Source organism: Nanorana parkeri, unplaced genomic scaffold (assembly GCF_000935625.1).
Source record: "Nanorana parkeri isolate BGI_ZX_2015 unplaced genomic scaffold, ASM93562v1 scaffold150, whole genome shotgun sequence".
Taxonomy (NCBI): Eukaryota; Metazoa; Chordata; class Amphibia; order Anura; family Dicroglossidae; genus Nanorana; species Nanorana parkeri.
The window spans coordinates 1011399-1026509 of NW_017306418.1; the positions used below are offsets into that span (position 1 = coordinate 1011399).

At 41.0% G+C, this 15111-nt stretch overlaps 1 protein-coding gene across 1 annotated transcript in view; it reads left to right on the forward strand.

The window, feature by feature from the left end:
* WDR1 (WD repeat domain 1) overlaps positions 1-15111 on the forward strand; it is a 56902-nt gene that overhangs the window by 23548 nt on the left and 18243 nt on the right. Inside the window, 5 exon segments of the mRNA XM_018554258.1 lie at positions 2469-2643; positions 5419-5424; positions 10234-10311; positions 11614-11694; positions 14495-14728. Coding sequence (XP_018409760.1) covers positions 2469-2643; positions 5419-5424; positions 10234-10311; positions 11614-11694; positions 14495-14728 — 574 coding nt within the window.

Consider the following 15111-nt stretch of genomic DNA (forward strand, 5'->3'; position numbering starts at 1 on the left):
AAAAATATATATATATATATATTTGTTTTTTTATTGCATTGCCCCACATCATATGGTAATGGGTTAACAAGCAATGTGGTGCAATATACAGGTGAAACTCGAATAATTAGAATATCGTGCAAAGTTCATTTATTTCACTAATGCAACTTATGCGGTGAAACTAATATATGAGATAGACTCATTACATGCAAAGTGAGATAATTCAAGCCGTGATTTGTAATAATTGTGATGATTATGGCTTACAGCTCATGAAAACCCCAAGAACCCCAAATCCACAAACTCAGAAAATTAGATTATTACATGCAATCAATAAAACAAGGATTGTACATAGAACAATATCGGACCTCTGAAAAGTACAAGCATGCATATGTACTCAGTACCATGTTTGGGCCCCTTTTGCAGAACCTACTGCAATTACTTTTGCACGATATTCTAATTATTCGAGTTTCACCTGTAACTCTCACACATGCATGGGCATATTTTTGCTAGACTACTGTTTAAAAAGCCCTATGGTGGTGCATGATGGAACACTTTTCTGCCCTGCTCCTTCTATTGGGTTATCTCTAAGATATAGATTTGGCATTCAGGCTAGGTTCACACCTGCACTACATGGCACACGTGTCCCGGGATTGTGTGGTCCTGTACAATGCAGGCAGCAATTGCCTTGCGGCCCCATTGATTTCAATGGGGGGGCATTCGTAGAAAAAAGGTATAAGTACCTTCTATTTGCGATATACAAATATACAGCGCGCAGCTGTTTTTAGCTGCAATCGTATTCGGAAGCGCGGGCGGAATAGACAAATCACAGGGCAACGCTTTTTGTCTGTAACAAGTGAGCGTATGAGACTTAAGATTGTGTTATCATTGGAAGTCTGTGAATTAAAAAAAATGACCAGGAGTCCGTTGCACCCAGTGTGACAGTGAAAAGATCTCTCTGCATGGAATGTGTTTCTGTATCTAGTCCTATTCTCCATTTTGTCATCTCTGCTTTAGCTCTGAAAAAGGTATTTGCTTCATTGTTGCCAGGAAACAAAATAGGCTGTCACTTGTGATGTAATCTATTTCTATATAGGTCTTGCATAGTTTTAAAGGGAAGGCAAAAAGCTAAGTTGAAATGCATACTTGTTAAAGGTGAACTCCAGGCAGATCTAAAAAGACGCAAATTAATGCAGCTCTGTATTTATTAATGCAAGAATTGTAAGTCTCAGGTTTTGGCCTCTGGTAGTATAAGGTACATGAGAATTTGGAGGGGGAGGAAGAAGTGGCACAAGGAGACAATCAAGTGTTGATTGCAAGGCATGGAGAATGTTTACTGGAGGAGAGTGCAGAGTGACAGAAAGATGGGCTTATCAGTTTCAGTGTGGGGAGGGGACCTGCGATTGGAAGTTAAACTGCAACGGAGAAGGGTCAGGTCTCCTGTCCTGCCAGACAGGGTTGTGCTGTGTGGAAGAGCTGTGTAAGTTAAAGGACTGCATGGACATAAATACAAAGGTAAAACGGCTCTCATGTATGTGTTTCATCTTTGTGTTGAGTCTAGCTTTAAAGGAGAACTATGGGGCGAGTGGTTTTCACTCAACCTCATAGTTAGAGCCGACGTGTGACAATGAAGCTGTCACAGGTCGGCTCAATAGATCGGGAAGTGAGTGAACACATACTATTGCTCGCTCACTTCTCGATCATCTCCTTGCAGAGAATGGTGACTGTCGTCACCGCTCCCCTCAGGGATTCCTTCCCATCTCGAATCCACCAATGTTGACTGGAGAAACGGTTGAGGAGGGGGCGGGCACAGCTGGCTGTGCCTCTGATAGCGGGCTCTGCCTATCTAATCAGCCAGCTGGCTGGCTCTCGACAGTATTGTAGGGATCCGTCCCAGCTGCGGTGCTCTCATTATATCGCAGGCAATAGCTCACTATATACTGAGCATTGGGTCACAGGGGGGTTAGAATATGTCCTCCCGTGACACTAAAGAACTATGGGATAAAAAGGTTACCCCATGGTTCTCGTTTACCAAAAAAAATCTTAAATTCTGTTCAGCCAGTTTTCGATTCCAAACAGCTTTGCCAGACACTAAACCCCAAGTGGTGACTTAAATTTCTTCCTCCGAGGTCTAGTAGTACAGCTCATAAAGGCAGTGATTGGGTGGTGAAGGAACAGCAGACTGCAGAGGTTATCTCTGTACTGTTTCCTCCAATCAGCAAGCTCCATTTGTTATATCAAGTGAACTTTGCAGTGCAGTAAAGCCGGATTGACTTGCATTGTTGCTCTTTCCACTCCAAGGCTGTTGGGGATTACATGGTGCTATTAGACACATTGGAGAATTATTTTTATTTTAGTTAACAGGGGAATCCCTTTTTTTACTCTTAGACAATGTTAATCTTAAACAAAAAAAAAAATTTCATTTAGGTAATTAGAGGGGAGGAACTATGCCGAGAATCCCGAACTAACGTTTTCGTTGCTCTTCCACTCAGGTTTGGTGCAGTGTTTCTTTGGGATACTGGCTCCTCTGTTGGAGAAATTACAGGACACAACAAAGTGATCAACTCTGTGGACATCAAGCAGACCCGGCCCTATCGGCTTGTGACTGGCAGCGACGACAACTGCACCGCTTTCTTCGAGGGACCACCTTTCAAATTCTAATTTACAGTTTATTGAAAAAAAAAATCTTCCCGCAAGATTATATATGCATTTATTTTAGTCATGTTCTTTACCTGGAAACAAAGCCTCTCTTGTGTAGACCTCTAAAAGACCTGAGACTTCTGTTGGCTGCCACCATCTTGGATGTGATGTTGGCAGCACCAGCAGACTCAAAGCTGTCATCTAAGTGACAGGCTATAGTATTCCCCTTCACCTTATGTAAAGGTAGAGGAGCTGGGCCAGCGCAAAAAGTAATTAGATATTGTCAGAAGAAGGGAGAATTATGATGTGTAAGGACATAAGGGGGCTGTGCTAGGGAATTGACTCTCATAGTCAAAGTTACTAGCGAGTTTAATGGCACTTTAATACAAACAAATAATTTATGGAAAGAAGCTCTGCAAGTCAGCATTTTAAACTTTTGATTTTTCTGTGCTTTTACATGCAAGTTGTTGACAGGGTCTCTTTAACCTGCTGTGTACAGTCTATCTGTACCTGCCAGTCAGTGAATGGCAAAAACGAGTCCAGTGGCAGCAGCTCCCCATTTTGTCATGGGAATAAAACAATAGAATATAATCCTGACCTATGTGCTTCCAGTTTAAAAACTACTAACTATTCTAGACTATTCTATTCTAAATGCAGCTCAGTTACTTATGCCCAGTACTAGGGCACGCCGGTAATGTCCACACACATCAGGTAGGAGGGTTAGGACATTCATCTTAGAAGAGGAAGTCAAAAGTGGAACTTAAGTCTTTAATGAGTGTTGTGTTTCTTCATGATTGCTGGCGTGTCTGTTCCGTGGCAGTAGACTTGCCCCCAAGGCTACCCCTAAACTGCAATGGTTAACTGCTCATTTTGTCTAGGGGGTGAAAATAAAGAAGATATACTTGCCTGTTTCTCAGTCCTGTCTGGCTGCTAGACTGGTCCCTGCACCCTCTTCTCCCCTGCGCTCTGGACCATCCATCTAAGGACCCGTGACATCATATCTATACAGGTCTATTAGACGTGAAGATGCCGAGGGACTTGCCAGAGCAGAAGGCGAGTAAGGTGAATAGTTATTGCTGCAAGACCGAGGATCCGGTGAGTATTTAGTCGTCTTCACCCCCAGAGAAAAAGGAGCAGTGAACCCTTGCAGTACAGGGGTAGGCTTCCTCACTTTAATCTGCCTAGTGTCAATTCAGGGCTAGGGTATTCCAAAACACTTCTGTGACCGCTCAAGCAGAAAGGTGCTAGGGATCACTTTGTTCTATATTTTTTTCCAATCAATGTAAGAGAAATGTATATATGAACCTTCTTATCATTCTTTTGCTTAGTTTTGGAAATACACAGAAATGTCAAAGCCTGCTTGAACTTTTGGATTTGTCACCACAGGACATGTATACGCAGCTCCCAATTGCATTTTTACTTTCCGCTTTCATCTCGGGCATTCCTCTGGGTATATTTGCCTAAGTAACCTAGACATTGCTAAATAAATGATGACTTGATTTCCATATTTAGTCAGCAGGGGATGTGGAAGGCGAGAGTTAAGCAAATTACAGGAAGTTGGGAAGTTTGCTTTATGCTCATAGTTTGAGTAACTCTGCTGGAATGACACCCCCCCACCCCAGAATCTGACGCTATATTGCTTTTTAGATATCGTTTTATAGTTCTGTTTTGTGCATTTTGTATTTCTCGTGCATCAGTTTCATATGAAGTGGTTTATCAGGTGCTAGTTTAGGATAAACTGTATAGTTTGTAGTATTAGAGAGAAAAATACATCTATTTTATGAGTTCTAATACTTGGGCTGGGCAGTCAGAATCTCCCATTTCCTAATTTGCAGAGGAGCAATGAAACCGGCTGCAGTTTTCTTTGTACTGGTTTCTATAATGCATAGGGGGTTTTAAAAACACGTTTTACTAAAAGTTTTAGAATATGACAAGTCTTAAAGATTTATCTGAGTAAACCAGTAAAATGTACAGAGTAAAATTTTCATCCTGCTCCTCATATACAGTACAAGGTTTTAAAGATTGGGGGTACCAGTCTGTAGAGGGCACAGGATGTATGGTTGCTACTGCTGCCATTTTAATGTTGGATTTACCATATTAAAGTGACCCTAAACTCGAGTTAAATCTTAAAAATGCAATCAAGTACCCTAACTATTAACATAAATGTATCTTATTTGTGTATCACTCGGCTGTAGATCCTCAAATCATCTCTGACTTGGTGCTGACACTGTCCTTCCTTCTGGAGGGTGGCTACTTTTGTTCCCCATGGTCCTTGGGTGTGTTGTAAAGTAGTCACCGCTCCAAGCTTGCTCCTGGGATGGACTACAATCTCTATACAAATTAGTAAACTGTAGTCCATCACAGGAGTGAGCAGGTAATATTTAACTGCTGGGTTTAGTGCCACTTTAATCTGAAGAAGGCCCAGGATGTATGGTCGGTTCTGCTGGCATTTTATAAAGAGTCGCCCATACAAAGAACATGTGGTTCAGGGTATTGTAAGGTGAGAGTAATAGCTTTTTGAATGACCTCCAGAGTTCCTTCATGATGGAGGGTTTTAGATTCTCACAAGTACAAATGTGGTAGAATTTCATCATGACATACAGAAAGGAATTGTAAATCTAAATCTAGGGAATATCTTAATTTGGATACAATCCCATTGTAGCTGTCAGTGTACTAGAAAAGCTACGCTCCTGGAATGGGATGTGTGGGAGGAATGATAACACCATTGTATCCAGGGTTTCTAGAGATATGCGGCAGTATTGTCGGCAGTAAAATGCGTCTCCTGTAGACATATCAGATGAGGTTGGTGTTGAGAGAAGAGAAGAATGCTGTACTCTTCTCGGGAGTATCCAATCCCTGTACGTTTCAATATACAATTTTGACATGAAAATATGTCATCATAAACCTTTTAAAGTGATTTTGTGTAGGATGGGTTTGTTCTCTCCCACACAGAGATAAATATACCCTCAAGAAAATATAGCAAGGAGCTGTGGAGCAAAAGTGTATAAAAGTAGGTCTTGAATAACAAACGCAAGCAGTAAACAAAAACAAACTTCATAACAACCAAAACCCAAGGGATTCACCTAGAACCGTGAACAAGGCATTATCCGTCCCCCCAATACCTTTTTGTTACATAGGTACTAGCATATACTGCAGGGCTTGACGCATTTTCTTTAAATCCAGGAGCCAGCTAAAAGTTAGGAGCCAGGTTTTTTTTCACAGGCGCTTTGCATTCACGGGGGCGGGGGAATTTCATTTTCTTTTTTTGGTCATTTTGAATCTATTCAATATTCATTATCAGGGCTTGAAAACTGTTTAGGGTGTCTCACCAGTCAGTCAAAAATGTCACCAGTCAGCATGACCGGCCTATAGCCTTGCAATTTTTATGTTAAAATTTTTTTAGGGACAGATGGAGCAGGAGTTGTGTTCACTTGCATCCTCTCATTCTCGATGTTGACCATGACCCTAATACAAAGGCTATTAAAGTCGAGAACTTACTGCTGGTCGTTTTTGTGCAGGAGTATCACCTCTAACCCAGACCAAACCAAATGCTATGGCATTGCTACAAAAAGGTTATGTACCAGCAACAATGAACGCACACATCAGTGGAACAGGGTAACCCTAGAGAGCCATTTCTCTTCTATTTATTGGTCATTCTCTGCTCCTGGTAGGAAATTGTTTTCAATTTTGGTAGCACATAAAGCTGCTATAAATTTCACATCTAGCACAACCTTAAACAAATTTTTAAATGAAACTTTAACCCTAAAATGTAACATTACACTTAGGGGGTCTAATCTTTAAAGCGGTGAATGAGTCTTTGGCCAAACATTCTCTGGTGGAGAATGGTCCAGGTCCGTGACAAATGACAAAGGTTGAATCTCCGCCAGAGAATGTATGATTAAAGTCACATTCATTGCACATTCATTTTTTTTAAATAGACCCTTTAAACTGTTTAAACTATGAGCAAACTAAAAAAAAAAATTATGCATAGTTGCCTTTACACTGTAACAGTTATCTATGAGAACTCGGTGGGATTCTGAATGTATGCCAGACTCGAACGTTAGTTGTTTGTAGGAGACCAATATCCCTCACTGTCCTGTACTCCCTAAACATCCAGAAAGTCTAGCTTTTTAATTATGACTGATCTGTTCAGCTGCCGGCTGCAGGGGGTCGATTGATGTTGGTCTCCAACTTTGTAAAGTTTGTAAAGGGCTCCCCTCCCAATCTCTAATATGGTGTTTGCTAAAACAAGACACAGTCTGTCACTTAGCAGTGTACACATCGCAGTGACAGGGCCAGGCCTCATTAGACGGTCTGTGCCACTCTTTCATTGTTAATTATTATATGCGGCAGAATTCCCAGCTGGCAAGCTCTCGGCAGACATACAACACAGAGGTCTTTTTTTTTGTTTTACCCTTTTCTGTGTCCTGCTTGTGTCCCCAGCTATTCAGTCCTGGCTGCCCCTCTTAATAATTTATTCTCCAGAATCCATGTTACGGGGAAAGCCGTGTGCTCTGTTCTGTGCAGCATCCTTCAGTAGACTGCTAGGGAGGGCTATTCAGGAAGACGTTAGTTTCTGTATCCATGAATGCGTATTAATAATTCAGTAAAGATTTCCTAAGTGTTGAAATTTAGCTTTGGGGAATGCTGTTTCTATGAAGAACATTCCATAGCAATAGTAATTTAGAAACGTGGCACAATAATGATGATTAAAGCTACAGCCTACAGAAAAAGGCACATTTTGAACTAAACACTTAATTAATTCCTGTTTGGAGTCTACTGAAAAGTGTGGCTCCCTAATTATTTGACCACTATTGAGGTTGTTTTTTTTTTAATGAGTATATGGAGACCTGAAATAAGCAGGTGTATCAGGAGCTGGAATGGTCCCTCATCATGTTTTTTACAGTTTGAGCCCAAACTCTGTTCACCTCCTGATCTTCACTGCCTCTTACGTTCTAGTTTTATAGACTGTGTGTTATGTAATGATACCTCTTTTATTGACGTACTGTATGAGTGGCTAGTATGTTTGTTTCTCAGTTTGTTACATCCTAAAAAAGGATGTTTTCCTGCTCCCCATCCTATAACTTTTTTTATATTTTTTATACTTGTGCTAAAATATATCTCACTCCACTGTTCAATGTTTGAGAACAGAGGTACACCCTCCAAAATTCAAGCCACCTGTGTACTGCATTATTTGCATGCGCACCAAATGGAGACCTTTCTTGATCACGCATTACAGGACACTGACAATTCAAAGACAACTGGGTAATATGCGCAGGTATCAGGTGAATGCACACTGGCCAGAGTTGTGAGGACCATATAACCCCTCCAACTCAAGGACATTCATACGTTTTTTTTTTGTTTTTTTTTTTAAGTGGTGGGGGGAGGGTTGTCTTCCCCTTTTAAAGGCGTACTCTACAAGATCCGTCAGTGCCTCTTGGGCTTTTCAGTATCAGGCATCTGTTATTTGTAAGGCCGCCACCTGGTCTTCTGTTCATACGTTCAGAGTTCTACCAGGAGGATGTTCAGGCTTCTGTTGATGTTGGCTTTGGCTGAAAGGTTCTACATGCTGCCATCTGAGTTGGGGTTTCTCCTTGCCTGTTATGTGGGCCTGTTGGCAGTGTTGTTCACCCCCAATGCTTTTTGACATCTCAGTCATCTCTAAATTGCCCGTGTCCAGCACTGTATGGCCAAGCAAATAAGATTTTTGACTTACCAGTAAAAGCCATTTTTTGGAGTATAGCAGAGGACCATGCCCTTAATGTCTTCTATTGCTTGCCAAAAAGTTGAGGATTTCTGGGAGTTGGAGGGTTATCGGAGGGTCCTCGCAGCTCGGGCAGTGTTGAGTCACCTGATGATACCTGCATATTACTTGTCCCTGAATTGCCTGTGTCATATACTCAAGAAATGGATTTAACTGGTAAGTCCAATCCTATTTTGGATCCCCTTGATTTGCTGGTTGAGCTTCTTCATCATCCTTTTTTGCATCCGATTGCACCAGATAGAGACCTTTGCATCCCCTTAATTTGCAGGTAAACACCTTCATCCTTTTTGTGTCCGTAGATAGGTCTGTCGTGGCTATTCCGGACGTGCGGCTTTATAAAAGCTTGCTGTACACACTGCTCTTGTACAAGCTGAATTCCCATGTACAGGTGAAACTCGAATAATTAGAATATCGTGCAAAAGTAATTGCAGTAAGTGCTGCAAAAGGGGCTCAAACCAAGTACTGAGTACATATGCATGCTTGTACTTTTCAGAGGTCCGATATTGTTCTATTTACAATCCTTGTTTTATTGATAACATGTAATCTACTTTTTTGAGGTTGTGGATTTGGGGTTCTTGGGGTTTTCATGAGCTGTAAGCCATAATCATCACAATTATGACAAATCACGGCTTGAATTATCTTGCTTTGCATGTAATGAGTCTATCTCATATATTAGTTTCACCTTTTTAAGTTGCATTAGTGAAATAAATGAACTTTGCACGATATTCTAATTATTCTAGTTTCACCTGTATATAGGGTCCCAGCAATCCTTAAAGATCCAATAGAGAGGCTTAGACCTACCTTACTTTGCACAAAGCAGGGAGATCTGATTTTATGTAAGTACAACTTGAAATAGTGAGAAAGACATAGGAGAGTCATCAGGAGATCATTATACATTGTCTAATTTACTTTCTTGTGTAAGCTGACCTAAATGTGACAAGTGATGCCACTAATCCTCGCAGGAAAAGTAGAGCAGGTATCCTGTGTCAATTGATCATTAACTTTCCACTGGAAGCTGTAACATCTTCCTGCTGAATAGACAACAGGTACAGTGTAATTGTAGTCTAGAAAGAAGCGTAGTGGATGGCATACTGCGAGCAGGGAGAAAAAAGGCTTGCTTCATTCTCCAAAGGGTTATCCTACAACCCTGCACAATATGGAACTTTCTGTCCACTTGGTTTCTCTTGGTTTTGACTTTGACGTTTGCACACTTTCACCTTATTCACCAAGTTAAGTGAACAGCTTGTACACCTTTTAGTAAATCAACCCCAGAATGTTGAGGAAACCGCATGGTAAAGAATCTAGGGAAAATGAATGAAGGATCCATTCTTAAAGCCACCCTCCAGGCAAAATGATCAAATACATGCCACACTGGTTGTGTAAATGATCATTAAAAAAAGCTGGGTGTTGTGTGGAGAGCAGCTACAAAGTATAACAATCTTACCTTACAGCATGCTGTCTCCTGCACACAATGCCACGCTTCCAGGAACTGAGGAAAGTGAGAGATGCGACTCAAGCAGTGCAGCGCTCCAGTCACATGACCTGCCCTTCCTCACTATTGCCCATTCACAAGGGGTTATGTGTTTTTTTTTTAAAGCTGACTTGTTGGACCGTTCCTGTTGAGGATCTGTGCCTCAAGACCCTAAGGAATGATTTGAGGGAAACCTTTTGTAAAAAAATGCAAAGAAGTTAGAGCTGTTGATGATGACAACCGCGGTCATCCAGATATTCTGCTTCTGTTTTAAATTAAGCAAAGAATTTAGGTTCCTGTGGGCGACAACTCTGCTTATACCAAATGTTTCATAAATTTGCTCCATTGTGCATTGACTCTTTTATCCTCTCTTCAAACACAGGACCATAGTCGTTTTGTAAACTGCGTGCGGTTTTCACCTAATGGGAACACATTTGCAACTGCAAGTGCGGATGGTCAGGTATGTTGGACACCAAGTCTTTATTCCCAAACGTTATACACTGCTGACTGCTGCTGTCCTATACAACGGGTATGCAGAGGAGCCAGTTCACCATTGAAGTGTGTATACAAAATCAACTCGAGTTAATATAATTTACTGTACAACAAATCTCATGCCATATATAACGAAATCTAAATCCCGTTGTAGTCGGGTAACCAGATGTTGGTACACAAGGGCATAGTGCCCACTCTGCCCACAGTCTTTTTAAAAAAAAAAATGTTTTATTTGCTGGCATATAAGGCGACTGGGTGTGTAAGACGACCCCCTAATTTTCCACTTAAAACATAGGTTTTCGGCTATACTCATCATATAAGACTACCCCACTTCCGAGGCAACACCATTTAAAAAAATCATGGATGTATGTACGGTAGCTTCAGCTACATACAGTATACCGCGCTGAGCCAATCATGGCGAGCATTGTATTAAGGAATACAAAGCTTGCTTGAATTGGCAAAGGTTGTGTACATCGCTCGCCGTGATTGGCTCAGCTACTGTATGTAGCCGAAACTACCGTACATACAGTATTACCGCACATCCAGCGGGCTGACAGATTAGGGATGTTCGTTTTTGGGCCAGCTTGGCCTAAATGAACTAAAGGTATACATTATATACCCCGCGTATAAGACAACCCCCGATTTTCGGGGAATGTTTTTAAGTATAAAAAGTAGTCTCATACGCCAGCAAATACAGTAATTTTTTTTCAGTGGATTGCTTATATAATCTATTCCTGCTGATATTTCGGTAATAATGGGGTTTTTGCTATTAACCAGAAAATGCTTCTGATGTTCGTGAAACACATGACTTACCTTATTCCAACTGAGTTAAACTATCTTTTGATGTACCTGTACAGGTTAATTGAACAGACTATCCCCTCTGCTGCATATAATTACTTTCCCTGTGCTCCCTTGCCTGTTGGAATCCCTTGAAATATTCGGTATTGGGAGGTATCGGGGAGCATGGGATCCTACCTTCTACATCGTAGCTTCCTGTGTCTGTCGTGCATGCTCTGGCCCGTGTGTGTTGTATTTTTTCACTTTCTCTTTAGTGGCCAAATAGTTTTTTCACTTTCTCTTTAGTGGCCAAATAGAGTAGCCGGTTAGCAAAGAGAAAGGGATTATAAAGGAAGGGGGGACACAGGACAGGTTCACTTTAAACTTAGTAGGCTGTACGATCAGGTTTTCATGTTTGTGGACAATTTTAGTGAATTAATCCATGTCATATCTTTTAGCTGGAATTGTAACCATTTAACGTATTCCTTCACAGATCTTTTTATACGATGGCAAAACTGGTGAGAAAGTGGGCCAGCTTGGAGCAGGAAAAGCCCATGATGGAGGAGTTTATGCAGTAAGTGCTGATCTCTTTTTACATAACTTTTTCTTCTCTCCCTCAAAGGTTGTTTCTGGGTTTGTTGTATGAATACACAACATTTACTTTATGACTTCATTATTACAAGTTGTTCTATATCCACATCAATTGATGCAGTGCTTTACTTACTATAAGTTTACATCAGTCCCTGCTGTCAAGGAGCTTACAATCTCGGATCACTATTTCATATATTTACATAATAGAGCCAGTTTAGACATGAGCCAGTTGTCCCTACCAGCATGTATTTTTAAAGAAACCCACATAAGCACAGGGAGAACATACAAACTCAATGCATAGTGTTCTGGCTGAACCTGTATTTGAACCAGGGACCCCATTGCTTCAAGGTAGAAGTGCTGCCTCATAATTATGTTTCAGCAAAACTTGACAGATCATAGAGAGATACAATCACATTGTACCATGCATGGGCACCTTTTAATGGTAGAAATGAAGAATTCTTCAACCATGGCAGGGGATGGATTGCTGAACAGGTGGGAGCCCTCCTAAAACCTAATATGCAAACAGCAGCCATTTTCATATGGGGGTTTACAGAAGCCTATGCAAATAGTGACCAAAGCACCTGTTTATTTGCAAGGCAATGGAAATAAGACCGCACTAAAGCTTGCAATTTTGAAACCCAAGCCAGTAATGGTAGACACATTTCTCATCACAGGTTTCCATTAAAGTGTATGTAAACCCCATCAATTACCTTTTTGGGTTTATATATCTTCCCTTCTTCCTATCCACAAAGGGGCGTGTGAGGGTAATCCCTGGTCATCAGGGTCACCAGAACAAGTGTCCTCATTGGAAGATTTCCCATCTTTTTCCTGTTCTGATGACAACCCAAAATGTTTACTTTTTTCTTTTACTTTCCGTGATAAGTCATCAGGACAAATAGGGCAAATCTTCATAATGTGGGACACAGTCAATAATGCAAACCTGATGAGGGTTCTAATTCCTTTCCACTCTATCCAAAACTGAAGTTGCACTATACAGTTACATTTTTAAAAAAAATGTTTAAGATTTTATTCAACAACTGTAAAAAAATACCTATTGATCCTGCCAGAAATCTCAGCTGATGACATCTGTGCTTTCTGCCTCTCCTGACTGTTAGTCAGCATTATTCCCAGCTATCTATGTTATAAAGGAGAGGGTGAGGTGTCCCTACGACGCTGCCCCTCCGTAGATATATTGTGACGAGTGAGCGTTGTCATCCTAGGACAGGAAGAGTGTTACTGGCACTATAAACCTGTGAAAATAAAGAAAAAAAACCGTGTCTCCTCATGGGGTGCAATTGAAATGGATGGCAAAGTACTGCAACACAAATTAACTTTGCATTGACGTGTGTAGATGTGTGCATGTGGCCCTAGAGTACACTAACTGTTTATATCGCAAGTCCAGTCTGGATGAAGGGTCACAATAAACTTTGTCAGGTTATGTGCACTAGCTCTTTTTTCATCAGCTGCCATAGACCTGTAAATTGCAGGTTACAAATTGACATCCCGAGGCTGAGGGTAAGTATTTAAAGGAGTACACAATTTGGGTTTTTATTGTAAGGCTACATTCACACTAGGCGCGATTGTGCGATTTGGGATTCCTACAGCAGGAATCCCACATGTCAAGTTTAGATGCAGCCGCTGTCACCTGTTCAACTCAATGACTGGATGATCGTGGCTGCATCTGTAAGCAGAAGTCTACACGCATTTACTGTGTGTACGGGGATAGTGATCTATTCATAACCGCATGTAATTGTATCGCACACATTTAAAAAAAATGTGTACTGCTGCTTACAGATGCGACGGCTGTCACCTGGTCATTAACTTGAATGGGTGACAGTGTCTGCATCTAAATGGGCGATTTGGGATTTCTGCTACTCAAATCTGTAGGTTCCTGCCACAGGGATCCCAAAACGCAAAGTGAGAATGAGGCATAACCTTTACCTGAATTTTGTCTCATGTCTCACATTTTTACGCAGTTGCACTTTATTTTCATGGTGTGTGTGTCTTGGAGATTTATAGAGCTCCCTCTGGTGGTTATCTGTAGATCAGGGAATGCGATCAGCATACCTGACGAGATCTGCATCTCGTAAAACATCTTTTTGCATTTTGGTGTTTTTTTTTTTGTACTCCTTAATATGATTTAGTAATGCTGACTCGTACCCCGATTGTCGATGTGCAGTACAGTTCCTAATGACTGATTCACTTGGAAGTTTAAGCGTGCTTAAACCCAAAACCGAAAATGTACTACATTGCAGCCTACAAGTCTTTTGATGCGGTGAATGTTTTGTTTTTTAGTCTAAGAACATTTTTAACAAGTACAGAAATACGTGTTGGTCTTGCCAGAAATGCACCGTCCTTGTCACTTCCTGTGAGCTTAAAAGAGGACAAACATTAATTTTTTTTCTCATGTAAATGACTAATCCCATCAATTCGTAGTGGGGAATGAAGAAAGGCAGACATGTTTGAAATCCAGCCTGTATGACAACCATGGTGCCTCCATAGATACATTGGGAAAAAACTGTAGACACGAAGGAACAAAAGGTGTGTTATTGGCTTGATCGCCAAGATTAAATAAAGGTGGTAAAAAGAAAACCAATGCAGCCACCACATCTAAGGATAACGCAGTATATTGAAAAAAAATGTCTTAAGGTTTAGATATGCTTTTATTTCCTTTCACATTGACATCCCTGTACATTTACTTTACTGATCTCCTTCAGTTCAACAAGTTGTGTGTCTGGCTGTACAGCGAGCTGTAACAAAGGTGTTTTTCTCCTCTACCACAGATTAGCTGGAATGCTGACGGCACTCAACTTCTGTCTGCGTCTGGGGACAAAACTGCAAAAATCTGGGATGTTGCGGCTAACTCAGCAGTCACCACATTCTCTCTCGGCACAGATACGCTGGATCAGCAGCTGGGATGCTTGTGGCAGGGGAATTACTTGCTGAGTGTTTCTTTGTCTGGCTATATCAATTATCTGGACAAAAATAATCCAAGCAGACCTTTACGTGTGGTCAAGGTATACTACAAAAAGCTTTCTTTTTTTAAATTGTTTTTATTTTTTACATATTTTTGCATATTGAAATGCTTTTGCATCTATGCTTATTTCTCTTGTTTTGTTTTGAAATGTGTAATATAGACATTAAGGCCTCATTCACACTGCCGTACTTTACGCTGTGTATCGATGTGCGCAGCGTATTTTCCTACATGCAGCATATGCAAATGGCACCATACACATAGCTGCGTATGGAGCCTTATATTTGCGCTGCGTAAAGATGCGCAAAAAAATGGACCTGAGATGCGTCCGGGCTCTGTATTTCTGCGTATTTTACGCACATATGTGCGTGTACAGTACATTAACATTTCTATTAAGAATGATGCATTCTGAGATTGCATTCAGTG